At 39.3% G+C, this 27,412-nt stretch overlaps 12 protein-coding genes across 12 annotated transcripts; 5 read left to right on the plus strand and 7 right to left on the minus strand. All coding sequences in view use genetic code 12, as the record gives it.

The window, feature by feature from the left end:
- Nucleotides 1–360: 360 nt before the first annotated feature.
- Nucleotides 361–2,406, plus strand: KGF57_005079 (uncharacterized protein; the record flags this gene model as incomplete). The annotated part of the gene is made up of 1 exon (XM_051754657.1): nt 361–2,406. The coding sequence occupies one exon, from the start codon at nt 361–363 to the stop codon at nt 2,404–2,406; it is 2,046 nt and encodes a 681-aa protein (XP_051606396.1).
- Nucleotides 2,407–2,419: 13 nt separating this feature from the next.
- On the minus strand, nt 2,420–3,817 carry PRP42 (mRNA splicing protein; the record flags this gene model as incomplete). Its single annotated transcript, XM_051754658.1, has 1 exon — nt 2,420–3,817. One exon carries the CDS (start codon nt 3,815–3,817, stop codon nt 2,420–2,422), a length of 1,398 nt encoding a protein of 465 aa, XP_051606397.1.
- Nucleotides 3,818–3,998: 181 nt separating this feature from the next.
- KGF57_005081 (S-adenosylmethionine-dependent methyltransferase) lies at nt 3,999–4,796 on the plus strand (the record flags this gene model as incomplete). The annotated part of the gene is made up of 1 exon (XM_051754659.1): nt 3,999–4,796. The coding sequence occupies one exon, from the start codon at nt 3,999–4,001 to the stop codon at nt 4,794–4,796; it is 798 nt and encodes a 265-aa protein (XP_051606398.1).
- Nucleotides 4,797–6,720: 1,924 nt separating this feature from the next.
- Nucleotides 6,721–7,902, plus strand: KGF57_005082 (uncharacterized protein; the record flags this gene model as incomplete). The annotated part of the gene is made up of 1 exon (XM_051754660.1): nt 6,721–7,902. One exon carries the CDS (start codon nt 6,721–6,723, stop codon nt 7,900–7,902), a length of 1,182 nt encoding a protein of 393 aa, XP_051606399.1.
- Nucleotides 7,903–8,136: 234 nt separating this feature from the next.
- On the minus strand, nt 8,137–8,787 carry KGF57_005083 (uncharacterized protein; the record flags this gene model as incomplete). The annotated part of the gene is made up of 1 exon (XM_051754661.1): nt 8,137–8,787. One exon carries the CDS (start codon nt 8,785–8,787, stop codon nt 8,137–8,139), a length of 651 nt encoding a protein of 216 aa, XP_051606400.1.
- Nucleotides 8,788–9,633: 846 nt separating this feature from the next.
- On the minus strand, nt 9,634–10,035 carry KRE1 (Kre1p; the record flags this gene model as incomplete). The annotated part of the gene is made up of 1 exon (XM_051754662.1): nt 9,634–10,035. The coding sequence occupies one exon, from the start codon at nt 10,033–10,035 to the stop codon at nt 9,634–9,636; it is 402 nt and encodes a 133-aa protein (XP_051606401.1).
- Nucleotides 10,036–13,280: 3,245 nt separating this feature from the next.
- On the minus strand, nt 13,281–14,354 carry PPH3 (phosphoprotein phosphatase PP4 catalytic subunit; the record flags this gene model as incomplete). The annotated part of the gene is made up of 2 exons (XM_051754663.1): nt 13,281–14,268; nt 14,338–14,354. 2 exons carry the CDS (start codon nt 14,352–14,354, stop codon nt 13,281–13,283), a joined length of 1,005 nt encoding a protein of 334 aa, XP_051606402.1.
- A 253-nt stretch (nt 14,355–14,607) lies between these two features.
- MCM2 (MCM DNA helicase complex subunit) lies at nt 14,608–17,313 on the minus strand (the record flags this gene model as incomplete). The annotated part of the gene is made up of 1 exon (XM_051754664.1): nt 14,608–17,313. One exon carries the CDS (start codon nt 17,311–17,313, stop codon nt 14,608–14,610), a length of 2,706 nt encoding a protein of 901 aa, XP_051606403.1.
- Nucleotides 17,314–18,012: 699 nt separating this feature from the next.
- Nucleotides 18,013–18,375, minus strand: KGF57_005087 (uncharacterized protein; the record flags this gene model as incomplete). The annotated part of the gene is made up of 1 exon (XM_051754665.1): nt 18,013–18,375. One exon carries the CDS (start codon nt 18,373–18,375, stop codon nt 18,013–18,015), a length of 363 nt encoding a protein of 120 aa, XP_051606404.1.
- A 1,485-nt stretch (nt 18,376–19,860) lies between these two features.
- HGT3 (Hgt3p) lies at nt 19,861–21,768 on the plus strand (the record flags this gene model as incomplete). Its single annotated transcript, XM_051754667.1, has 1 exon — nt 19,861–21,768. One exon carries the CDS (start codon nt 19,861–19,863, stop codon nt 21,766–21,768), a length of 1,908 nt encoding a protein of 635 aa, XP_051606405.1.
- Nucleotides 21,769–21,900: 132 nt separating this feature from the next.
- Nucleotides 21,901–23,493, minus strand: KGF57_005089 (uncharacterized protein; the record flags this gene model as incomplete). The annotated part of the gene is made up of 1 exon (XM_051754668.1): nt 21,901–23,493. The coding sequence occupies one exon, from the start codon at nt 23,491–23,493 to the stop codon at nt 21,901–21,903; it is 1,593 nt and encodes a 530-aa protein (XP_051606406.1).
- A 159-nt stretch (nt 23,494–23,652) lies between these two features.
- KGF57_005090 (uncharacterized protein) lies at nt 23,653–23,943 on the plus strand (the record flags this gene model as incomplete). The annotated part of the gene is made up of 1 exon (XM_051754669.1): nt 23,653–23,943. One exon carries the CDS (start codon nt 23,653–23,655, stop codon nt 23,941–23,943), a length of 291 nt encoding a protein of 96 aa, XP_051606407.1.
- Between the last annotated feature and the right edge of the window lie 3,469 nt (nt 23,944–27,412).

A 27,412-nucleotide genomic window follows, 5' to 3' on the forward strand; every position in this document is an offset into this window, starting at 1 on the left:
AAACTAACATCAAACGACACGAAATTGCGCTGGGAGAGTTCATAATTGGTTCTGCGATATGATCGATCCGATAGCAACACTCGCAATTGTTTTTAACACAAGTTGCATTCTTTTTTTTTTTTTCTTTTGCCCTTTGTTACCATCATTCAAAAATTTTGAAAATAGCTGCTGATATAAAAGAGGGCACTGGCACAAGACAATGAGATAAGAGAAAAGGGAAGGAGACCCCTTTTTACTAGTTCAGTCCAACCAACACAACGTTTCGTATACACCCAAGCAATTCACACAGTGAGGAAGCATGCAACTATTTTAAGAGGACCCCATAGCAACCAAAATTAGCCGCCAAAAAAAAAAGAAAAAATGAAAATACCACTACCTCAGAACACACATCAACTGAAAATCATACTACTTCTACTTACCACAGCAAGTCTTGTTGGTCCTGCATCAGCGTTTGAAGTCTTTACAACCAGATCTTCTGACTCAGACGATGACTTAAATCAATGTTCATTCCCACCAAAAGCTCATTTAAATTACTGTTCATACATTGAGCAGAATTGCAATGTGTCGTATTTCAAGCTAGCTCAATTGTACTACTGCCAATTCCACAATGTTGCTTCATTGATCTTCATCTCATCGTCTATTTTGTTTTCGCTATGTTTGATACTATTGTCATTGAGTATCCTAGTTTCCAACTACTTGTTCCGGAACTTGAATGAATTGACGATCAAGCTAGGTTTGAATAATCAAATCTTGAGTTTCATTTTGATTCCGTTGACGAATTCACTAGCCGACTTGATCAATTACCACATTGCCTTGGATCAAGGAAGCAGCAACTTGGTCATTGGCCAATTAATGGGTAGTATCTTGATTATGTTTACTGTCATCATCGGATCGATAGCGGTCCTAACCCGGGGATTTAAAGTGGAGCACCCCAAGATTTTGATCATTGACTTGGGCTGGATATTGGCGGTGCTTGTCCTTTTCGCGTACATTTTATCCGATGGCAAGATTAATCAGTTGGAATGTATTATTATGTGTTGCGTTTATGTCAGTTATGTTGTTTTTTTAAGTATATTTGATAAGGAGAAGTTGCGAGACTACGATGAAGAGTTGTTGATTGAACATCAAGATGGTGAGGATAATGCCGAACAAGGTGAGTATGGTGAAGGGTATGGGTACCCGCGCATATTGGAACAACCTTATAATGTCGAAGACGCATTGGAAATCATATCGAATGATGAGCATAGTTATGGATCAGTTAGAAGCATTTCAAGAAGCGTGTCGCCACTTAACTCGCCAAGGAATTCCCCCGTTTCAAGTCCCTTGGGTTCAAAAGTTGCTTCTCCTGCACATGTTAGTCCATTAACTTCACCACTACCTGTATCTTCAATTGCACCAAGTCAAAGTTTACCAAATATTGGTACAGTGGAGGGCCAGGGCCAGGGCCAGGGTCAAAACCACGGCGATGAAGAGCACCACAATAATGACGTTATTGATGAAGCTGTTGATTACTTGTCAGTACATTATATCCCTAAGGATCACAACACCCTGCCACCAGTTCCATCACGACCCCAATATCACTCAAACTCAAGACAATCGCTGTATCGTCTGCAATCACACCGACAACATAGCCATCACCAGCCTTTCCCCAAACGATTGTTGACATTAACTTTCCAATACATTTGCAATTTGATTGAGTTTGTTTTCATATTCCTAATTCCATTCCATCGCTGTATTGAGTTTGAAGATTCTCAATGGAAGACTCAATTACGTCAACACAAGTATCTACCTGTGTGGTATCTATTTGAAACGCCATTACTTTACAATTACCAATTCATTCGTTTCGATTTACAGTTGTTTCTACCAGTCGTTGTTATATCGATCCTAATTACACTATATTTGAAAAGGTTCATCAACATGAACACCAAAATTGTACTTGTATCAATTGTGGGTACATTGAACAGTTTAATCATCATTTCAAACATTTCCATCTACATTTTACAAATCCTCAAGAATTTGGGTTTGATTTGGAAAATCTCCGACTACATTCTTGGACTACTTGTGTTTTCCATCAGTAATTCAATCAATGACGTGATTACTAATATAACGTTGGCGACAAAGATCAATCCCATATTGGGTATAAACTCCTGTTTGGGCACTCCGTTGTTGATTATATTGTTAGGCGTGGGATTCAACGGGCTCTTGGTTATAGAAAAGTCGGGTGTGACTTCAATCAAGTTTGATTTGAAGCCAAGTGTGATTTTGAGCACCACTGCATTGATCGTTACTGTAGCATTCATTTTGGTGTATCTACCAGCAAAGAAATGGAGGTTTGATCGAACTTTGGGAGTTGCTTTGGTTAGTTGGTATTTATTAGTTGCCCTGATCAATCTATACTTGGAGTAGAAAATAGTACACGTTACGACGATGAATATAGTAGCTGTTTGTAAAGTTGATTGAAATTGGGCGACTTTTCCTGATCTTCCTTGCCCTTCTCCAGGACCAATTTCATGGCTGTGTCGTAATACTTTTGACCCTTGAACTCCTTCATCTCTGCAAGAAATACCATCTTCTTGTCCTTATCAATGGAATAATAATTCAATACATTGAAAAACCAATCGTTTTGTGTGTCTTGAATAATCAGCTTGAATATATTGAGCATATGATCGTCGTCATTCTCGTTGAATATCCGTTCAATACTAATTAGTTTCTCGTGAATTGCAACTGGAATTGACACATTATACTTTACATACTCAACAATCAATTCTTTGGCTCGAAGATATTGTTTGAGGAAAATTTCCAAATCTATCAACTTGATTAATATTTGATGGTTTCCAAGATACTTCCATCCTCGGATCAAAATGTGTCTCGCCAGATTAAATTTCTTGTAAAACACGAAATAATCAGCAAATTTTTGCCACGACTCAGGATAGTTTGCAGCGATATATAGATATCGCCAGTAATTCATCTCAATATACAGTTGAGGGTATTTCTGCAATTGCAAGAAATCGAAATACTGTAGCCACGCATCCAATTGTTGTCGTGAAATGAGTCTTATGTCATTGTGATGCCGTTTGAACCGTTTTTCAAAATGGTAAAGCTCGTATACTTTGTGTTGGATGGTAATGTAAGCATCAGTAAAAGTTTTTTTCAACTCTTGAGACAAGTTCTTTGTTTGTCGTTGTAATTCTTTTGCAGGAACAATGTACGGTAAGTCCAGTTGAAGTTTAGCGTCATTTCCAATACGTGAAATCAATTCGAAATATTTCTTGTAAAAGTATTCATAATGGTACAATGGAACCTCAAGAATTATTCTCAACAATGTGTAGTATTTCCTTTTGAATTGATTTGTGTCTGTTGCATAACTTTCTAGAAATGACAAGTAAAGAGTGTAAAACTCATAGCTGTAGAAATGACATCCAATCAACCTTCTTGCCTTTTCAAATAGATTCAACACTTGATCAACGTTGTTGGTGATTGTGTTGATACGAAATTGTAGATAATTGACCCATAATTCAATGCAACACTCCAAGTGTTGAAATGCATCGTCATAGATCTTGATAGCTGCATCGAGATCAGTTAGTTTGAATTCCCATTCAGCATATCGTATCCAGTACTTGTACATGAAGGGATATTTTGCTAAAAATCTGTCATACGAAGTTCGTAGTGTTTGTAATTGAGATTGTGGTGTTGATTTAGATATCCCGTTCTTGTCATTGTATTCCGCTGAGGTAATTAGTTGCTGCCATAATTCGAAATTGTCTGGATCTTTAATCAATTCTATAGATACGTCTGTCCATTTCTTGGGTCGTGACATGAGGAATTGTCGTGGTGATGGATATTACGCGATGTGCTTTTACCAATGGTTTGTCTGTGTGTATTACACACTACTGATTCACTTGTTAACTTTTTTTTTCTTTTATTATTTTTTCACCATCATCGGTCTAACCCAGAGCCAGATCTCTTTTATTCACAAACACTGAGCTAAAACTTATATCATGTCCGATGACGAGCTATCTATAGATGCAAACATATTCGAAGAACCAGAAGGTTTTTTACCACCACCACCTGAGTCACACTTTGCTACATACGACCGTAAAGTTACCCATGCCCAACCGAAACAGATTCGGATGAAATTGGTCGGGAAATCACCCTTATGGGGCCACATGTTATGGAATGCGGGTATTTACACTGCTGACTACTTGGATAAACATGCTACTGAACTTGTTCAAGGGAAAAGGATTTTGGAGTTGGGTGCAGCAGCAGCCCTACCTTCATTGGTATGTGCTGTGAATGGAGCAAAGGAAGTAATAGCTACTGATTACCCCGATCCTGATTTGATTAACCACATTGAATACAGTTTTAGTGAATTGGAGAATAATGCACCCCAGATATCTGATTACAAGGTGAAGGGATACATTTGGGGTAACAATGTGAAAGAACTGATTTACGGAGATGATAAGACAGGGGAATTGCAAGAGGACGAAAAGTTTGATTTAATTATACTATCAGACTTGATTTTCAATCATACTGAACACCACAAGTTACTTTCTGCATGCCGTCAATCACTAAAATCTACCGGAAGATGTCTCGTTGTCTTCAGTCCTCATCGAGCCCACTTGCTAAATGAAGACTTGAAATTTTTTGAAACTTGTAAACAATACGATTTTGAGGCCGATAAGATTGATATGATAAATATGACGCCAATGTTTGTTGAAGATGAAGAGACGGCTGAAGTGAGGTCAAGAGTGTATTCGTATTTCTTGATTCCAAAATGGCAAATAGAAAGCTTATAGAACATAGACATTTGTACAACAGCAAACCATAAGGCTTTTCCACTACAAGGAGGCTTCCCACTTCATTATTCAAAATTTATGTATATGTATTAACTCATCGAACCCATTAAACCAATTTATATATATAAAATACAACAGATTTCAACGCATTGACTTTAACTTAAGCAGATTGAGCATTCATCTTTCTCTTACCGTTGGTCAAGGTAACGTTGACAAATCTTCTAGTGTACTTCAATCTCATGAAAGCTCTTCCTTGAGGTCTCTTTGGCTTATCTTGTTTTTCAACTTTTGGAGTTTGTGACTTAACTTTACCAGCACGAGCTAATGAACCGTGAACTTTTCCCTAAAAAGATGAATTGTTAGTAATCAATGTTGAGAAAGAATTTCTTGCGGATCGGTGCGATAGATATTGGAGTATAACATTGCAGAAGGTGTAATCGAGTTTGGTGGTACTTGATAGTGCTGATACTTGAAGCTACGGCCAGGGGTGTCGACGGTTGACACAGTCTTGCGACTGGAGGTTGCGTTTTACAACACGTTCCCTTGACTGCGGTTCTTGACACTGCATGATTGATTGGAATGTTGTGGTTGGATATTTCAAGTTGCCATTCACATTAAATATCTCTTTGAGTTGATCCCCTCATCGATCGTACTCTGTAGTTTCCCCCTGTTGTTCTTCTAATATCTATCATCTACCCGTATCCCATTGAGGCATCCTTTGACATACCATTTTGATGTGATTTGATGTATATGGATATAGACTATGGCAATCTGTTGAAGCTTTCCAATCCTCAAATTTTTTTTTTTTTCCTCTTCAGTGACGCACACAACAACACACAATTGTATTTGTACGTGTACTTTTGCACAGAAAAGCAAAATATAGGTCAAAAGCCCTGATGCACGTGATAGAAAATAATGCCTCTGTAGGTTGCAAAAGCAATGGCTTCATTGGATAAGTTCTCTGTTACTGGTCAGTGCGGCATCGATTCTGTTTGGATGAGACTTTACCCAACCTCATTTCGATCCGAGAGGTTGATGCAGGTTCAAACGCTGTCCTTCATTGCAACTGCCAATGTGAAATTTCGATTCTCGGATTATACAAAAGCACTAGCACTGAAACACTCTGAACTTACAGGGGCCCCTAGAAGTGACTACCCAGGTCCTGTGCTAACATTATATACTATATCTCTACATGCTACAACCCTCTATGTTGCCACTTCAAATGCAAAATGTGCAAGTAGAATGTCAAATGTGCAACTCTTGAACACTCGAGTGTTTTAAAGTGTGTAACACGGCTACTTGTTTCAGCAGATTGCAGCATACGCATACAACAGGTACGTTTGTAGTTGGGGAGTATGGGGTTGATGAACGTACAAAGTAGTTCAAGTATTGTGTGCAACAGAAATTATCGCGAGCCAATAATTTACGATTTTGTGTATCTCTCAAATGATCTCCAGTTTCTAACCATGAAAATGTTTCCCCAGGATACCTGGCGATAGTGAACTTCACCAATTGAGCTACACGAATTGTACCATTGGCATCGATTGTCACTGAAAGATTCACATCTCACCCAGACACACACACACAGACACACACACACAGACACACACACACACACACACACACACACACACACCCACACACACACCCACACACTCACCCACACACTCACACACACACACATGGGTCCTGTTTCCAGAAGCAGCGACTTTCTTAAAGCACCCAGTTGAAGCATGTACCTGGTCACATTCAATTACATTGTATTCGTTTCATTCATTGCAGTTGTGCTTGCATTTGAACAAGAACCAACAGTATTAAATTACACTCAAAGGTGTAGTATGTCGTTACGTCGAAAAAAGATCCTACGAATTCCAACAGCTCCTATATCCGGCTACTTGCTGATGATTCCATAACCAAGCACAATATGCCCGGTTTGACCTTACATTACCCCGATATTGTCAACTTCACGTCGATTCCAGTGCACGAACAATACAATATGTTGTTTGCTTCAAGAAAAACAGCATTGTATCTGAAAATGTTGGACATGAATGGCAAGTTCAATATCGATAGTGCAGCTACGCATAATGGGGACACTGTAATTTATTGGAATGGAATAATCGATAAAGAAGTGCGCTTCTTGGTACCGGTTTCAGGATTCTATTGTGTCTATATTGTACCGGATAGCGAACATTGGAGTGATTTTGAATTGCGAGTGGAGTTTAAACAGCATTACGGAAACTTGAACCATGCAAAATACGTATATTACACAGGAGTGAAAACAGCTCTTGCAATTGCGATCACAACTCTAGGTGCCATGTTGCTCTATTCGCAAAGAAGAAACAGGCAGGGTAGATCTCACCACTTAAGCTTTGTCGAAGGTGTGACGAAATCGGTAATCTACTTGACCTTGATTCCTTTCATCTTTGCTTACTCAATTGAGTTTATGAGATTAGCTTTGCAGAAGTGTCTGTTTGCAACTTATGAAAAACCAGACCACATCTGGCCTTTTGAGCTTGCTGGCCTCTTAGCAAGGCATCTTGAACTCGTGTGGAAGTCACATGTGAAACTTTTGTTTTCAATGGGACTAGGTGTCGCCTACTGTTATGACCAACGGTCGCCAAATTACGAAAAATTCCCCGTCAAGTGGTGGTACAGAACAAGTACAATTTTTGTGCTTCAAGCAATGGTCATAAGTGTTACAGATTTTTTGCAAGTGAGTAATTCGCAAGGAAGTGACCTTCCCATGCTAGGGCAAATTGAAAACAGTCCAAAATCTGGTATATTTTTACCAGTTTTTGGAAAGCTATCTGACGACATTTACTCCGCTTTGTCACTCTTCTTTTGTTACAGGACAATCAAGAAGTTGTGTGCAATGCAACCAAAAGTGGACGTTGGTAGAGTTTTGGCATTCCTCGTATCAAGTTTCATCTTAATGAATCTGCGAGATTACGTAAGAAGTGCAGGTATGGCGTTATTGAAACATTACACTACTGACTTTGGACGTCACGAAGAGCCAAAAAGCTTGCCCCCAAGAACTAAATTTGAAGCTCAAGTCAAACTACTATTTGAAGGCATTTCAATTGGCAGAGATATCGGCATACGCTGATATTATTGGTCTTGAATGGATCAGTACAATGCTCACAGTGTGCGTTCTATTATATATATCGATCAGGTATGGCAAAAAGACATCAAGGGACAAAAAAAAAAGAAAAGAAAAGCAAAGAAAAGAGCGCAATAGCTAAATCGAATACTATGTTTCAATAAGCCAATATCTCTAAACTCATGCCATTCTTCTACACTGCATTGTTTCCCTCCTAAATTCCTAATTCTAGTATCAGCTCTACACTAACGATGTTTGCAAAACCAAGGCCAAAGTCACCAAAACAACACTCAAGATCAAAAATAATAAAATTCCAATACCCAATCTCGCGGCTGGGTAATACGACTTTGTCAATAATCGTTGAACATGAAAATACCGTCTAAACCCCATAATTAAAGTTAGGATACCCAACACTATGAATATGGATCCCAATGGTTTACCATATCGTTTCAAATCATCGCTCTTGTGGTCTAAAGAAAGGTCGAGTATTCGATCCGTTGTGTGTACTTTTGTTCCTTGTTTCTCTAATCGAAACAATTGAGTGACCCCAATTCCAATGGTTATAAATGCGAGTGATGTACGTAACCACGCGAGGAATGTACGTTCATTGGCCATATGGTCACGGGCTACTGACCCTTTGTTTTCTAAAGTTATGGATTTGTAATCGAGTAGATCAAAGGAGGTGTTGAAGTTGATCGAGGGGTCTGAGTTGGAGGGTGTAGGTTTACCGTTGGAACTGTTACTCGGCTGCAGCTGCTGTTGCTGTTGCTGTTGCAGATGATGCAGTCTTTGTCTTTGAAGTGATGACTCGGTGGTGATTTCAATTCCCTGGTCGTCATTATGCATTATTGTCGTATTAGGCGACGGTGATTTAGCTGTTCTGTTGGACATTACAGTATCCTACTGAGTGTATGAAGGATGTGTTAGTGTGCTTTATGTTTAATTGGCGATTATCTTCAAGTAGAATCAAACGACATGAAGGACGATAGATGTAGTTGTCCGTTGTTGATAAGTCCAATACGTGATCAATACTTGTGCCTAAGTCGCGACAAATGAGAGTTGATTCAAAAAATTAAAATTAAGGTAGCGCAATTTTTATGCTATTGCTCGTGACACAGAGCCACAGTTCTAGTAGTTATTAGGTAACCGTTTTGCAAGAGATGGTGAAGTCAGCCTTATGCTTTACAGACTAGTCTACAGGTATAGATAAACGGCAAATTGTAAAGCTGGAGAGTGTTTAAATCTTTTGCTCGGTAATTTGTGCAAAGACTTTGACAAATTCAACATGAAGTGAGAGCTTGATCATGGCACCCTGCCTAAATAGAAGTTTGAACGTAATACCCGAGCTTTGAAAATCTGTGTTGCTTAACTGCTTTAAGCTACAAAAGAGCTATTAAACAAGCAACTCCCAAAGATGGTTAGCATTCTGTTGCAAAAGCAGATTTTTTATCTAAGATCTACCAATGGTTTTCTCTTTCTCTCTCTCTCTCGTGATCTTTCCAATACGAAACAAAACAAAAAAAGAAAGAAAAAAGAAATTCGAAATGAATGCAAAATAAACAGGTAGCGTAGCATAAACTACACAAAAGGAGTTGTAAACAGTACACAAAAAGAAAATATCTTTTCTTATAAGGAGAAGAACCAAGAAATTATAAAAGAGCAAAAAGAGAGAAAGACCTGCTTGGCAGATACTACAGCAACATCAAAAATTTCAATGACGAAATATAAGTTTGTCTATTAAAGAATTAAACAAAGCAATGCAAAGAGACTGTTAAAAGTCATGAAAGTACGACCAACAGCAACGTCGTCAACAGCAGCAGCTGCACCACCCAGTGAAATTGTAGTCATATCGTATGTGCGAAGGTGGCCAACACTTCCCGAGAGACTACCAAGCCCAGCTGAGCCCGAAGAAGGAGTTTCTATAGCCTCTGTGTATGCACTTTTGAACGATTGGTAATATACACTTTGCGTCGTTCTTGTTATTCCGTTAGCATCAGTTCCTGTCACCCAGACAGAAGTTTTACTTTGTGAGCTTGTAGTTGTAGTGGTAGTAGCAGATGATGATGACGATGATGTAGTTTCTGCAGCTGTGAATGCTATGAATAGGAAGAAGCTGTATATAAGTCCGACAAAGTTCATTGTAGTTGTGTATATGCTTTGTGAAGTGTAAAATGGGGAAGGAAGAAAAAAAAAAAAAGGGAAAAGGAAAAGGAAAAGGAAAATGTAATGGAATGGGGACTGTATGGGAGTCTATGTGGTGAAGATGTGGATATTAAATGCGACGACTGGGTTAAGCGTTGAGCTTCTGAATAGTAATACGACGTGGTAGAAGAATGAATGAATTAATGAATGGATGAGTTAATGCAATTAAGCTGATTAATGTATGGTTCAGCAGAAACAACAGCAAAATTTCCTTTGAAATTTCGAAAAAGGGTTCTCTTAGAATCAATATATACTTGTTTAGAAGAAAAAAAAAATATTTCCCGATCACTAAGAGGGTATATATCAGTTTTGTAATCTTTTTGTTGATCTCTCCTTATACTGTTGTGCTCATCCCATTACGAATGTTACAAAAACTTAAATAGAGCTGTGAGTGTAATCCGTGAAATAAGAAAATCTTCCAAATGCTCAATTTCCAAACTTTGCTACATCAATTAGCCATTTTTGTACTACATTCAAGAATTTCAAATACGTCACAGATTTATTTCATAATTTTCTTCTTAAACACTTTGTTTGCAACACCCTTCATGAGGAAAAAAAAATAAAAGGGGGGGAAGGAAGGGAATCTTTGCAAGGCAACTAGAAAAGTAGCATAAATTGCCAAGGCTTGGATGTAGTGTTGCACTAAAGTTGTATTGGCTTAAAAGGAGTTTGTGAGGATAATCAATCGTAGTAGCAACGCTTCTTTTGGCAGTTGCGGATATTATCCTCTCATAACCGCCCATGAAAACAATACCTATTGTTTATTTCATGAATAAATGCAGCAAAAGAAAGAATGATGAAAGAAAAACACGACAAGCAAGGTTTGTTGTTTGTACTGTTTACGCAATATTGCATAGCCAATTGAATTGTTTTGTTTCAATTAGGGCGAGCGATCCAGCGAGTGATGTGCAACTGAATTGTGTTGTTCTCGAGTGTATTGTTTGTCTTTATTGTTTCTTTCGCCCATATTACGCAGACTTGTGTTTACGATGAGAAAGGACTGTATATACTAAGTGCAAGCGAGTTTTTGTTGTCCGTCTGAGAAATTCTACAAACTAAGTAGGCAAATCCCCAAAAAAAAAACAAAAAAAAAAAAAACAGAATAAAAATGTCTTTGCACACTTTCTTGTGGACTGGCACTAAAGCCTCTTCAACTCATGGACAAGACATTTACAACGAGGATCCGAGGATCTCAGAGCAAGAAGACGCGTTGTTGTTGAAGCGCCAATACAGATCAAAGATAATTGAACCTACGCCAAATGTCATTCACGTAAATTAAACACCAAGCCTTGTTGTATAGCAAGCACCCTGTGCTATGTTTATCTGTTGTTTTGTTGTTCTGTTGTTTACTAATAACATTTCTTCTATTTATAGTGCAACCCAAGTCTTTTACTAATTACTAATTGCTTACGAGCAGAGCAAACACAAAAAAAAAATATTTGAGTTTTTTAGAGAAAAAAAATAATAAAAGATGTACAAATTGAAGCAAAAGCCTCTTACTGTATGAAGCATTGAGATAATAAAGAAATTCAAATTTTATTTACCAACTGTTTCACTCCTGCAGTCTTTTATACACGACCCCTTTACTTCGTTGGGGTAAAGAGGACAACAGATAGAGAATAATCTCACCTTTTAAAGACAAGCAACTGTATCTCATCTCAGCTCAAAAGATATTTGTCTATTGAAGCCATATTTAGAGATAGGACACGTTGATAAGATCCCCTGTTGATGAAGATCCCAAGATGTTCCCTTTATTCGAGGTTTGTGTGATAATTACATTTGTTAACAACAACAATAACAACAACAACAACAACCAAGAAAAGACAAAAAAAAAAAAGAAATTTCGTGAAAATCAAAAACAAGTGAACACAAAACTGTAAAACTGGAACTAAATGTGTTTTGAGGCAGCCAGATACTCTTTATGTCCGCAGCATTTTGCACGTGCCGCCTTTAGTATGTCAAGATTGAGCATCAACCAGACTCCCTTAGTGAAATTTCGACTCACCTGTACTGTGATTTCTCTGGAGAGTGAAAGGGGCTAGCTTAAACCAACATTTTGAATACTCTTATTGTTGTATTCTGTTTGTGCTACTGAGACCGAGTCTTTATTGTTTGCTTGGTCGAGAAGGGCTTGCACGCATAAACCCAAGAAACGTCGGTCCGAATGTCTCGGTGTAAGCCACAACAAAAATTGTATATCACACACTGTCAGCGATGACAAGCGTGACAAGCACTCAGTTTTGGTGATTACGGGGCTTATGAAAATACATTTGATTTGAATGGTGTAATCACGAGCCAGTAGAGAATCGGATTTGGGAAGAAATTTTTGAAAAATTATTAATTTGTGAAACTAAATCAACGCACAAGCGGATATAAGCTCTTCCGTCGGATATGTTTCTGGTTGTAATTGAGCAATTCTTTCTAATATAGCTCTGAAACAAAGGCATATAGTATTTCAAGGATATGCAATGTATATGGAACACACACACAGGCATATAGCTATATCCCTTCTCCTGTCCATCATATCCTATCTTCGGGCTCACCGTTACATTCCAGGACCAATGAAACGCGCAGCATTTTTGTTCTGCCATTGCACTAAAGGCAATAGTTAGACGTAGCCGAAATTTTAACTCCTAGCACTTATCACGGTTACACGAGACCCTTGACTCTAGCTTATTGAAGTAATTTCTCATTTTGTGTGTGATGCTACAAAGACGCGTATGAGCAGATTCTCTAATTTTCGTGTTTTTGCGACATTGGCACTTTTTTTCTCAAACACCGCGTTTTACCATTGACACATTAACAGCTTTTATAGTTTAAACCCTCTTCGTGGTTTAATAGATAGGAGCCAAAGATTAATAAACTTTGTGCTTTATTTGGCTCTCTCCGGCGCATTCTCTAGCTACAAATTGAGACAACAATCAAGCCTATCCCAAATAGGAAACGGTTTTTCCATTTGTAGTTATGATACAAAATACTCAAAGTCTGATATGTGAATGGATGTACTAGGCACATGGTGCCAAATACACATACTGAGCTATTTCTGCTCCACTCGAAGTCCTGGCCAGCTTACCCTACTTTTCCACTCTCAAGATTCAACATCAATTCATTAATAATACAAACGAGTAATACAAATCTAAAGACCACAAACACACACACACACTCTCTCTCTCTCTCTATTTCTACAAAAAGTACTCTACTACGGGCTTCTTGCCCAACGCACCACCACCCCCATCTCTCTTACCTCCAGCTACCTCTTCATCAAACTCAACTGCTTCAAACACCTTATAATCCCTATTCAAACCATCATCAATCCTCAACACACTAGCAACATTCCCACACCGATAACAATAATTCGGAGCTGACCAAACGGTAACCAACTTCAGATCAAACATCTCTCTATACCCCTCCATCACCAACTGGTGCGCGCGAGCAATCAAGCCCACATTGTTCAAATGAAGAAACTTGTCGACTTCAGATTCGCCAAATAAGAAACCCGCACCACGTGGGGATATGCTCCACCCCTTCACATCTTCCTCGGGGTCGCTCCATAGTAGATCACACATGCCCCCCTCATGTGGAACCTCTTGTTTCCTATCTAGGATACGTATTTGGTCAATAGAGTCAATCTCGGGACTTAGTCCCCCATGCACGCAAAACACGCCACTGCCACTGCCACTGCCACCTCCACCCTCTTTTTCACCTTTACCTCCCTCAGTACGTCCGTTGATGACCGCGCCCAAGCTCAAATAATCAAAAACCTCGCAACAATACCTCCACACATTAACCAGCCCATACTTTCTCAAACACTCATCATAAAACCCATACACTGTCGTAATCTGCCTCGACTCGTGATTGCCCCGTATTAAAGTGATTTTCGAAGGATACTTCAACTTGTAAGTCATGAGCAACAACCAAGTCTCTAACGAGTTGAAGCCACGATCAACGAAATCGCCCAAAAACACATATTGAGTCTGCGGCAATTCGCCACCTATGGCGAAAATCGTAATGAGATCGTGTAGTTGGCCATGTATATCTCCACATATGGTGACTGGGGTATGTAGGTGCTGGATGTTGGATTCGTCAATGAGAATGTCGATTAGGAGCGTGCAGATTTCCTCAATGTCGGATTCGGGTATTAGTTTGCATTGTTTGATGTTCTCTATTGTTCTAAGGGCGGTTGATTGGTTAGTAGGTGCTCGGAAGAAAGAAGATGGTGGCGTGGGTAGAGTGACATACTGGTCTAGATCTAACATAGTGTGACTCTGAAGGGTTGTTTTGTATGTAGCGGTTGTCCTGATAAGACGAGGTTCTAAGACGTGATATGGGAGACGTGATTATTTTTTTTTCCTTCTTTGGAACATCTACTCCGGTTTTGATACAAACACAATTTTCAAAGATTAAAACACACACTATTCTATAGAACTGAATTTAAAAAAAAAACAAGAAAGTAAAGAAGTACCTGAAGAACACGCCACCACAACTTGACAATGTCCCCACTTCCAACTCTCACCTGGTCCTCGTGGGCAAAGTATACTTTTGGAACTTGGCCTGCAATTGCTTCTTCACAGTAACCTTTTGAGCACCAACAAAACTATCAATACTCACCTTGATTGCCCTATTCAAGTCATTCTGACTCACAAAGTCGCTCAATCTCATCTTGGCGAACGACTCAGCAATTCTCAAGATACTCTCCAAATGACGCACAGTAATGGGGAAAGATCCAGTCGATATACTCTCTTTTCTCAAATCAGCATATACTTTAGCAACTTTGTCCATATCCATTTGATGCAATTTCGGTTGTACTTTAACACGAGCGTATTGGATGTACTTGATCAACAAGTCTTGTGGGATGGGCGAGATCTCTTGTTCTTTTCGTTGTTTCAATTCAGCCAATTTTTCAGTTCTGGTTTTGGCTGAGGCACCGCCACCCAGTTCGGCAGCACCCTCACCATCTAGGTCAACTTCATCATCGTCATTCTCATCAATAACTCCATCGGCATGGGCAGGATGCGACCTCATATGTGAATCAATGACAAAACTGGCCAATCTTTCATCTGATTCAGGATTGACTAAATCACGAACAACACACAAGATGTCAAAACGAGACAAGATGGGTTCAGTTAAATTGACATTTTGCGACAATGGCAAAGTGGAATTGTACCTACCTCCATTCGGGTTAGCAGCAGCAATAATGGCACAACGTGCCTGTAAAGTGGTGACAATACCAGCCTTGGAGACGGAAATACTTTGCTGTTCCATAGCTTCATGAATTGAAGTACGATCTTGATCATTCATCTTGTCAAATTCATCAATCATACATGTTCCTTTATCAGCAAGCACCAAAGCACCCCCTTCCAATGTCCATTCACGTGTTATGGGGTCTTTTCTAACTGACGCAGTCAACCCTACCGCAGAAGCACCTTGTCCAGTTGCGAAAACGGCACGACTAGCAGTTTTTTCAACATACTTCAAAATTTGTGATTTGGCAGTACCTGGATCACCTAGTAACAAAACATTGATGTCACCTCTGATGGATAGTTTTCCATTAACATTTTTGGAAACACCACCAAACAATGAACACGCAATGGCAGTCTTGATATCTTTGTGACCATAGATTGATGGTGCCATCGATGAAATGATTTTATCAATTAAGCCACGCTCACGAGATAATTTGCGGAATTCACGCTCTTCTTCTTCAGTCCAAATGTTGACCAAGTTGTTCCCTCCCATGAACGCACTGCTTTCTTTTCTTCTGATTGAGTTTGCCTCAATAATTGTGGCAAAAACCGGGAACCCATTCTTGGCATTCAAATTACCATCGTAATTGTTTTTGTAAATACCGGTTACTTCAATCTCCTCTCCTGGTTTGGCAACATCAACCAAATCAGACAACAAAATCACCTCTCTATGTCTTGGCAACCTACCAGCTGGAACGGTACCTGGAGCTTCTTGCAATGTCACACGTTGGTAGTTTCTATACAATGTCTTTTCCGAGTTCATCTTGAATGGACCTTTGCTTTGACAATTGGTGCAGAATGAAATTTTCAATTCACTGTTGGAATCTTGAATAAACGGACCCAAAACAACACCACATTTGAGACAATCAAATTTGACGTATTTCAATTGAGGGAAAACTCCAGTTCTTCTAGTAACCACGCCAGATACTTTAACCAATTGATTTAAATTGGTTTCTCTTAAATCGCGCAAGTTCAATAAGGTAGGATACTCAATAATTCTAACATGAACTTCTTGATGAATCTGGGAATAGTTTGGGTAGTGCAACTCAACCGCTTCCATGGCAACAATGTCAAATATTTTCAACATTTCCTCGGGACTCGTGGCCAAGAAAATGGCCAATATAGCTTTCGAATCAGCCAAATCTTTATAGCTAACCTCCAAAGATTCAGCATTGACTTCACCCAACGTTCTCATTTTATTACCATATACCGATTCACCATTGACATCAGTATATTCCAAAAAGAAAGATTTCAACTCACGAGCAATAGATCTGCTCACTGCTGGTTGCAAGATCCACTCGGTAATACTTGGTGCTTTAACATCGGTCAAACTCTCCAACGACAATTCTTCACTAAAAGGGTCAATTTCAATATCATCCATCATATCATCATGCTCTTCATCGTGCTGTTGTTGTTGTCTTCTCCTTCTCCTTTGAATGGGCAATCCATATTGATCAATTCCCTCCAATCCGTCCACTCCTTCTCCATCCTCATCTTCATCATCCAAAAACGCACCACTTCTCGATCTATTCGCATTGTTCAAAATAGCATCACGTCTGTTCAACTGTTCATCAATTCTTCTTCTTGTTGCAGCATCCATTTCATCGTATTCTTGAGTATCATCAATATTACCATCTCCCAAGTCATATTGATCTTGTTCTGGATTAGCACGATAATCATTTTCTAAATTTTCCATTAAATCGTCACCATCCTCCTCGTCTGATGGATTCAAATCAGCAATATCATTTTGAATTTCCTCATCTTCATCGTCATCTAAACCAGCATCAAATGGGATAGCTGGGGATGAGGGCAAGTGCTGTTCTTGATGGTGCTCTGGTGAAGACGCGACAGGAGGTGAAGATGGTTGGTGTACTGGGGATGACCGGTGGTGGTCCTCTATATTTGCATCACCATCGTCATTCTGTCTCTTTCTTGAGTTACGTGAACTTTTGCTATTGTATGGTGGACTAGACATGTTGACTAGTGTACAATGTTATTAGCAAGCAAAGGAATAAGCAATTTGCGATAGAAAGGAAAGAAATATAGGTGGTGGTGGTGGTGGTTGTCTTTTTTTTATTTTTTTTTTTTCTATTTCAAACGAATTAAAATTTTTATGAGACAGGAGACACAGACGCGTATACAAATATATGTATGATATAGATATATATATATATATATCAATTGCATTTCCCAATTGGGAATTAATTGAAGAAAAAAAAAAAATGCGTGTACAATCATGTGAGTAGCACTTGACCGCATCAAATTGCAAACATAGTCATCCATCAAGATTGAAACCGTCTTTCGTTAAGCATTCACAGTTGCTCTTTTTCGGTTTTGAAGAGAGGTTTGCTGGCAAGGTGGCCGAGTTTCCGACTCTCAAATTAAGTGGACAGCCGAACCGAAGCGAGCTTCATTTTGGTGATAGAGAATGTGTGGGTGGTTGTTCTCCTTGTTGTGAATGTAAAGAAAACCAATACAAATCGTATATATATATTTTGATACCCCTTTCTATAAAATTACAATCAAATACACTATATATAAACCCCATCTATCCCAAAAAATTAAAAAAGTATAAACTAAAAACATCTCTCACATCCCAAAGTAGAAAGCAAAAATTCTTAAAACATCCACCAAAAGCGCAATCTGTCTCTTGTCATCCAAGACAGTAGACCCTCTAATCTGGTCCTCTGAGCAAAGGGAAATCAGCAAAGCCAATAGCACCAATGTCTTCGTGATGTCCTTGTCCTGGGCCATGCAAGTGTCCACAAGGACAATCGAAACTGCTGGTGATGGTGATTTGTTGTTGTTTCGATTCGGTATGACTCAACTGTGGCCGGTCTTGTTCATTGACTGCATTTGCAAAATGCTGTTCACTAATCATTGAAACTGCAGTCATTTTATGATTCAACCCATCGTATGAGTTGGTTGTGGTCAAGGGAGTAAAAGTACCCCTTTTTGAGTCGTGGTACATTGTATTAGATGTTGCGCCTGAAGCATTAGTAGTGATGGCAGAGCTTCGTTGTTGTTGAGATGACATTGTGACGAGTGGTGATTGTGTTTGCAGTAACTTTGGTCTCTTTTGTTCTGATTCAAATACAGAAGAAGAATCCTCTAGTTTATGTGTGTTCTTAGAAAAAAAGTCTGGTTTCTGTGATGTAACAACAGCAAAGGAGGATGAATTTGAGTGGTACTTATACATATGGGATTATACGTTCCGTATTAAATGTAAATTTGTGATAAAAGATGTGTTTGAATTTGGGGGATAAAAAAAATTTTTTATTTTTTTTTTGGTAATTTGTTCTGTTCTCTCGGAGTTTTTTTTTTTTTTGTTTTTTTTTTGTTTACTTTTGTTGAGGGAGAGAGGGAGAGAAGTAACAAAATTGGAAAAACACAACGTGGGTGGCTCAACTGTTTAAACTTCTATCCCCCACCTTCTCCTTTCCACTTTGGCTTGTTTACATCCACTGTAATAAACACATCTGTATCTCTCTTCTTTTTCCTTGGATCCCAGATTTGAACCAGTTAATACAATCAAGTCAGTTATTCGCCATCACCTCTCTTTCACTCAATGTTTCTGCCTCCAAATCTCCACCTAAGATGTTGTTCTCTCCTTCCCTCAAGCATTAGACTTTGAGAATAGAAAGAGACTTCCCTTAAGAACCCACTCGTTTTCTGTGACTGGGCACAGTTAACGACTAAATTCTAATTTAATTACTTTGTTAGATCTTCTCCCCTCAGCACGTGCTGCTCTCTTTTCTTCTTCTCTTTGTGTCTAAAGAGGAAATAATCAAACTTGTCGCAAATGAGCCGCATGATATAAAAATAACAGTATTCGTGGCGGTTCCTTCGAGGATCACACAGTCTCCTGCCGTAATGGAAGGTGTACTCTACAGATCTAGCGTAACCATTACACATCCATTTTTTTCTCCTTCTTCTTATCTTAGCAGCAGCGCAAAGCAAGTTGATGTAGCTCCTTCACGACAACAAACCGAGAGGAACTTGGGCACGCGTCATTCGATTCCAAACTTAGTCATTTTGCTTTTTTTTACAAAAAAATCCAAATCCAGAAGGTGGTTGTCAAACTTGGTGGAATTCCTGTTCCCCTCATAAAAGTTTGTCATCATCTTGGTGTTGTATACAGCCTCGCATAAAATGTTTGTTATAAACCCAGTCGTGTTAATTTGCCCAAGAATGTAAGAAATGTATGCCAGGAATTTTTCTAGATCTTTTTCTTTACCAATCCAAATCTCCATATTATAAAACAATTGTATTTTTATTTTTTTTTTTTTTCACCAATTCTCTAGACGTCATAGACAAACCCAAAGATTTAAAGTATAGACCTTCGAACTCGACTACATTTATCACGGTTGATTCTTCAAACACAACCAGATAGCATATCGTTGGTTAATGAGCATAATATAGACAGATCTCACACTTGCGTATATTACACTTTATTATCAACAAGGGCACGTTGATTATCTTATCAGGTCATACAAAATATAGCTACTAAGATCAATAAACTATGCAACCTCACGAACACATACAAATCAAAGAGTCCTTTCTTGTTGGGAAAGCCCTTTTGAACTTTACATCCGTGTTTGTTTCTCTCGGAGTGTTTTTGTTTGGGTTTGAGCAAGGGTTAATGTCATCATTGATTACAAACAACTACTTTAAATTATACTACCATGATCCATCGCCAGCAGAAATTGGTATCATGATCGCCATCCTTGAAATCGGTGCTCTATTCTCATCATTCGTTGCAGGAAGAGTGGGTGATTTAGTAGGTAGAAAGAAAACCATCCGGTATGGATCTTTCATCTTTGTTGTTGGAGCATTGATTCAATTCTTGTCTCCAAATATCCTTATTTTAAGTGGTGGAAGATTAATTGGAGGTGTAGCTATCGGGTTCCTAACGACAATTGTCCCTTGTTACCAATCCGAGATTAGTCCACCTACCGATAGGGGGTTTTATGCATGCGCTGAATTCACGGGAAACATTATCGGATACGGTGCTAGTATCTGGGTGGATTACGGTTTTTCATTTTTGGAAAGTGACGCTAGTTGGAGAAGTCCACTTTTCGTCCAATTTGGCATGGGTGTGTTGCTTTGGTTGGGAACGTTTGTTATTGTTGAAACTCCACGTTGGTTGTTGAATCACGACCATGATTTGGAAGGTATGATTGTTATTGCCGATATGTATGCCGATGGCGATGTTGAAGATGAACATGCAAGAAATGAGTATAGAAACATCAAGGAAAGTGTATTGATTGATCGTATTGAAGGTGGAGAAAGATCATATCAATACTTGTTCAAGAGGTACGCCAAGAGATTGTCGGTTGCGTGCTTTGGGTTACTTTTCAGTCAATTAAACGGTATCAACTTGATTTCCTATTATGCGCCAATGATTTTTGAAAGTGCTGGTTGGGTAGGTAGAAAAGCCATATTCATGACTGGTATCAATGCCATCATTTACATCTTGAGTACAATTCCACCTTGGTATTTAGTTGATTCATGGGGTAGAAAGCCATTGTTGATGCTGGGTGCACTCTTGATGGGTATTCCCTTATACTTGGCGGGTTATTCATTGTACTTGAACAACGATTATACTGCAGCAGTGGTGGTTACATGCATCATCATTGCAAATGCAGCTTTTGGATACTCATGGGGAGGTATTGGATGGCTCTTGCCTTCGGAAATCTTGCCTTTGCCAGTCAGATCAAAGGGGGCTGCTATTGCAACGGCTACAAACTGGCTTTCCAACTTTATCGTTGGATTGGCTTCTCCAATCTTGTTGGATCAGATTAAATGGAAAACCTACTTGATTCCAGCATCGTTTTGTATCTTGTCCTTTTTTGCCGTATGGTACTTGTTCCCCGAAACTAAAGGATTGTCTTTAGAGGAAATGGGATCAGTATTTGATGACAAGTCGTCCATCTTTTCCTATCACGGAGCAGGTTCCAATGGCAATGGTTCCATCAACAGCAGCAGCAGCACTAGCATCCATTCCAACTCCAACTATGGCTCAACCCAAGAACGAAGATTATCCAATGCTGAATTCGTGTCTGATTCAGTGCAAACGGCAGCTTCAATGGCGAGAAACCCAGCTACCATGCGTCCTGAATTGGATGATAATATAATTGCTGGCGCTAGTAGTGCAGCCCACTTGTCCACAGTAGCTGGACCTTCGTCGTCGTCGTCAATAAAGCCAGTCAAATCGGATAATGCATCGACTGCGTCAATCGACGGGTCAGCCAACGGCGGTGTGCCCGACACTGTGATTCAAGAAATTGAACCTCCTGCATTTGAAGATATCTTGATGTTTAAAGTTCAAGAACAAAGTCGACCATTTTTTTTCATTGAGTGGTTTACCGGTTTGCAAAAGAAGAAACAAAAGGGTGCCAATGATGAAGAAAGTAGACTATTGCAATAGAAGAGATCGTATATATATATATATATATATACATACATACAGTATAGATTAGTTGTATAAATAAGACCTAAACAAAAAGAGCTATTTTAGAAGGGGCTACTCAAATGAATCGTGTAAATCACTTGTAGCAGTCTATTGCATCCGAATATCCATTTCAATACTTTTCTGCAGATCCTTCTCTACTGGTTTCCCCAGCTGAATCAATTTCCGCTCCTCAAACAACTTTTTCAACTCACGTTCAATTTCCGGTAAGAGAAACTCGTAATCACACGATCTCGATCGCACCCGCGACTCACGCAACAACCGTTCAGCTTTATCGTAATTTGACAAGTGGAGATTCACCACTCCTAACCCATAAGTGGCCAACGCTACAGTTTCATTGATTTCGTTGTGTTGTTTTGTGATTTCTGGGGGGATCGATTTTGCAAATTGCAACACGGACTCGTATGATTTGATGGCTAATTGAATGCAGATTTTACGTGATTGCAACAACTTGGTGAATGTAGCTTGATCATTGGATGGTATCTTCTCCTTCAAAAGCGATTGTGTTGCTTGATCTTGGCTCAACTTGGCGTCGTTGGCCAATCTGGTATAATCAATATTGGCAATTTCGGCAAACTTCTTCTTCATTGCAATTTCTTGTGCTTCTAATTCCTCTGCTTGCATGTACAACAACGAGCCCAAGTTGCATTGGGAGAGGAGCAATTTGCCCGGTTCGACATCGGCTAAAAGCATCGATTCAGTCATGGCGATCTTGACTTTTGAAGCCATGGCTAAATCTCCAGTTGAGATGCAAATTGCACTTAGAAGATCCATTGCATTGAAGAACTCATCAGTGAATGGCTCCCACACCTCGGGAGTCTTTCTAATAGCGGCGACCTCTGTCCCTGACTCATCATTGATAAAGATGGTATCCTTATCTAAAGTGGCCGTAAACTTATTCGGTTCTTGGTGCTGCAGCTGCTGTTGCGGACCCTTGTTATCAACATCATTAGAACCGACTTTCGTAACCAAGTTCAACTTCCCCACTGACCCGCCCAACTTGTTGACTTCATCCTGAGCAATTATCAAATGAGTAACCAAGATGGCTTTACACAATGCAGGATTGTTCTTATTCAACTCAACCAACTTTATAGCAATTCTCAAATCCTTTTGAATCAAATGCCGTCTCAAATCCCTACCTATAAGCCTTGCCGAAGTGTTGGCACCCGCTGGTTTTGCTGTCAACACACTCAAGTACAAAGTGGCAATTTCATTATACACAAATGCCGCATCGCTCATCATGCCCAACCGTTCAAACATTTCGCCAATCTTTAATTGCACACCAGTATACTCGTCACTCAACGGATCCATTCCAATCTCTTTACAATGCTCCAACGCTTCAAGATAGTACTTCAATGCCAATTGATAATCATGCTCGCCACGGTCACTTTCGGCCCATAATCCTTTTCGCAATATTTTCGCCACTGAGCTGGGAAACGTATGTTTTGGCCACCACATGTAGTACGCATAGCCTGAAATCACGGAGATTCCGAGTGTTGCATAAAGGAATTTTCTAAACCATGATGATTTCGGGGACGACGGGGGATTGTAGTTTGCATAAGTTTGGTTGTAATTGTATTGAGAATAGGCGCGGAATGGTAGTATGGGGGTTGAAGTTGTACGGTGAGTAGCGGTGTGCTTTAACCTGTTGGCACGCTGTGGTATGTTTATTCGACGAATCATGAGTAATGTATATATTCTATAGTGGACAGTGTATTGGTGACAATGCCCCATGTATGGTCACTTTTTTTCCAAAGAGTCGTGAGTGCGAAGATTTGAGACTGACAATTTTTCACCAAAGGAAGCAATCGTTTGCAACGCAACACTTCCGCCATCTTCAATATGTCAAACATCCTATCAGTTTTCAACCCTCCTCCACCAAGAGACATACCGGAGAAAGAGTACAAGTATTGCCTACCATGCACTGCAATTCAGTCGGCAGTGGGGATAGGTCTTGGATCTGTGCTTAGTTCCCCCAATCAATTCAAGGATTCCACCACTGGCAAAATCGATCTTGTCAAGAATCCGCTTTGGTGGCAGCGGTCTGTGCGAAGTGCTGGGGTTATTCTATTGGCGTTGGGTGCTTATCGTGCTGGTGAGGTTGTACAAGCTGTTTATCAAAAGAAGTTTTGAGCCGCAATGAAGTAAGGATGAATGGGTAGTGGAAGGAGTTGTTGACATTTTGTATAACTTTTTGAGTTGGCATTGGAACACGTTGTTTAACCTGGGCTAACATTGAAGGTGGCGGGGTGTATATGCTAGAGGTGGGCCGAATCGGTATTTGAAATGGTCCCCACAGCGAGCTTCATCTTGTGTCGAAGGAGCTTGTACCCTGTCACGAGCTGCCACTTGAGTGGAGACTGTTCTAAATAAGAAAAATTATACCTTCAGGAGAGAGCTGGTGTTTTAGTTACTCTATCATTGGTATTGTATATAGACCATAGTTGACAAATGGCTACTATTTTGAATTTGGTGAGCCACTAGATTACGTACGCCTTTTTTTTAAAAAAAAATGCATTTCGTGGGGTTATCCAAGCAAGATTGATCTACAATCTGTAGGTTATGAACACGTTTGTAGTTCGTACGATTATACAGAGCTTGGAGAAAGAAAAACGTGCATGTGTGTGCGTTTTTACGCTGATGCCTTGTTTGCCACTACGGCTCGCTTTATTTCCCAACATTCTATATTTAGTAACACTTACTTTGCGTTGAGGAGCACGTTTGCTTTCCCAAAGGTATCTTCTTTTATTTTATGGTGGTTGGTACTCTGTCAATAGTTTCTCCGATTTTGTGCACACAAACTGTTTGGAATAATTCCGGAGTATTTGACTCTGCCAACCCTTGAATTTCACATCGCTAAGTTTTTCCCAATACGTTAATTTTTGACTCCATGCTTAATCAGGTCACACGCATAATCTTGAACAATGTGTCTTTGTTAGAAGTGGCTATGTGCAATCAAACGGTCACCTGTCGTATGGAATGCAAGGGGCATTGCATCTTTAGTGCCACATTGAGCCCTTGCCCAACAATAATCCAGAGAGATCCTCGCTTTGACTATTGCGTTTTTAGTGATGTTGAACAACTCACAGTTGAAGGATCTGACCATCATGTGCCACAAATTTGCTACAGGGTGGTGGGAAATGAGGCGTTGTTACGGTTACGTAATATGGAAATGTAACCAAATTGCTCAAAAACCAAAACGTGATATTCATTCTTTTGTTGCAGAGTGGTTACAAAGTGCCACACTGGGAAATTACTAGGGAGGTGATTCCTCAAGAATTTGTTGGATAAAGAGGAAGTATTTGAAATGATGCACATTTTGCAATAGGAAATCCTGTTGATTGATTTTGCTTAATAATTCCATTACTATTTTTACGTAATGGGTCGAAAGCTCAGAAAATTTAAAAACTGATGCTACACAAATTCAATAGACTTTGTGGAGAGCACTAAAATAACTGGGGAATATTAGACAAACTTTTCTTCTCTCATGACAAAGAGAAGAAACCCTAATGGCGAAAGTGGGCCCTAAATGCTGATCCAATAGCTTTAAGGTTAAGGGCGGCATACTCTGTACGCTGAAAGCTAGTCTCTATTTTGCGTAACTAACGAATCTACAAAAGGTGCCACTTTTGTTTCTTTGCCAAGAAAGTTCTCTTAGTCGGCGTCGATCCCAATGCATTCAATATTGTGCATGCTTTTTGTTGTGTTTTGAGTCTTATACAGTCCCAAGCAAGTGTAATGTACTTTTGCCTCATTGCAAACCAACACAGAAATTCAGACTCTGTGGAACACAATTAGTCGTATAGATCGTAAACGGCTGAATCAACGTATGTTATTGTACATTGATAAGGGACTAGTCCGAGACAGTTACAAGTCTTTTGACAATCGACTCAGATTGTACAAAGTACCAAATAAAAGAAGACGCTTCATCTTTCAAGGTCTTAGCAAGTTGTTTTCCTTTGGTCTTATTCCCCACTTGAGTTGACCTGGGTATTACAAGCATTTCCTGAAATGGAAAATCCATATCATTGTTTCTGTGCACAAAAGAGCACCACATGTTACGAAATTATTTCTGTAGTTCCGGAACAGAAAAAAACTTCCGGATAAACAACATTAAAACTAAAACAAACCTTCCTCTCAATGATTGTGTAATTCGAACGAAGGTTTAAACTTTGTCATGCTTTGCTTGTCCAGTGAGGGGAGGGTTGAAAGTGCACGCAGCAACCAACTAATCCTTCAATACAAGAGCTAAGTTTTGAAAATATTTGTGCAAATCCTCACTAAGCTTCAAATTAGAGGCTTAGATATTTGGTGGCATATGCGGCAGTGAGTGTTGACGTGAATGCGGCACATTGACGACGATAATTAACGAAGAGGCTTTCGAATTGCGCCGGTGCAATATAACGCCTCACGGTGGACCTTTGCCGATACTTTTGTGTCATTTACGGGGAGTTCAGTTAAAGGAGGAGGAGAGGGGGCGTTGCTGGTTATGAAACTAGTTAAGTAAACTTAGCAACAAAAGTAGTGGAAAAACAATTCAAGGGTGGGTTATGTACCGTATGGTTATGAACTTTATTGGTACTGAGTTGTTGTGTTACAACAACTAAAGAAGATAAAAAAAAAAACATCACGCCACTAAGAAATTCAACAATAGTAGAAAGGAAAAGACAAACTAACTACCTATGAACAAAAGAACAATTAAGTTTAGTATGCATTGGAAAATTTACTATTCTGCTAAAATTTGTGTACTCAACGTCTCATCGTTATGAATTTTGCCTTTTTTAGTACTTTGTTCGTTCCCCACTTACCAATCCCTTTAAACTGCAAAGAAATCGATGAAAAAATAAAACAAAATAAAATAGAATAAAATAATACACTAACAATTCTGTTGCACAATATCGGATACAAAAGTATTCCAGTATCTATGCACACGCACACACACACAATAAAAAACCAGCAACAATCGATATATTACCTGAGCACAATGTTCACCGGGTACTCGAAAAAAAAGGGGGCGGTGGCGATGGAATAGCCACAGCTGTTTGTGCAATGCAAGTTGCTGTACCGTAAGACAACAAATTTGCCACTCACAGAAGATATCCTTCGTTTAAAAAGTGTGTTAATGAACCGTATCACAAATTTAACGACCAAGAATTGGAGTAGGGGATACCAATTTGGCTTGTCTTCTATACACTCTGGATTGAAAGTGACATCTTTTCTCTCTCTCTCTCAATGCGACTATAGCGGATTATCTTTTTGCCGGTGACAGAAGTCGTGCAAAAAAATTTAAGCTTAATTTTCATTTCCATTTCCATCAGTCTATTGCCGCATTGTGTTCCGGATGCTATGTTGGGTAGGATGGTGACTAGTTTCGGAGAACTTGGAGGACCAAAAGAGTTTATTCATAATATACAATAGTTGAAAGTGAAGAAAAAAAAACCGCAGAAAAAAAAAAAAAAAAAAGAAAAAAAAGACAATAACGAACTTTCGGAGCGTAATCGGGATTAGGTTTCAAGCACAAAACTAAAACAGTGTGATTTATTTTTAGAATCAAATATTTTGGAACTCTGTTGTGAATTTATCCGTTTGCTAAAAGACGTTG

The sequence above is a fragment of the Candida theae genome, assembly GCF_024610275.1.
Source record: "Candida theae strain CBS 12239 chromosome Unknown scaffold25, whole genome shotgun sequence".
NCBI lineage: Eukaryota > Fungi > Ascomycota > Pichiomycetes > Serinales > Debaryomycetaceae > Lodderomyces > Lodderomyces theae.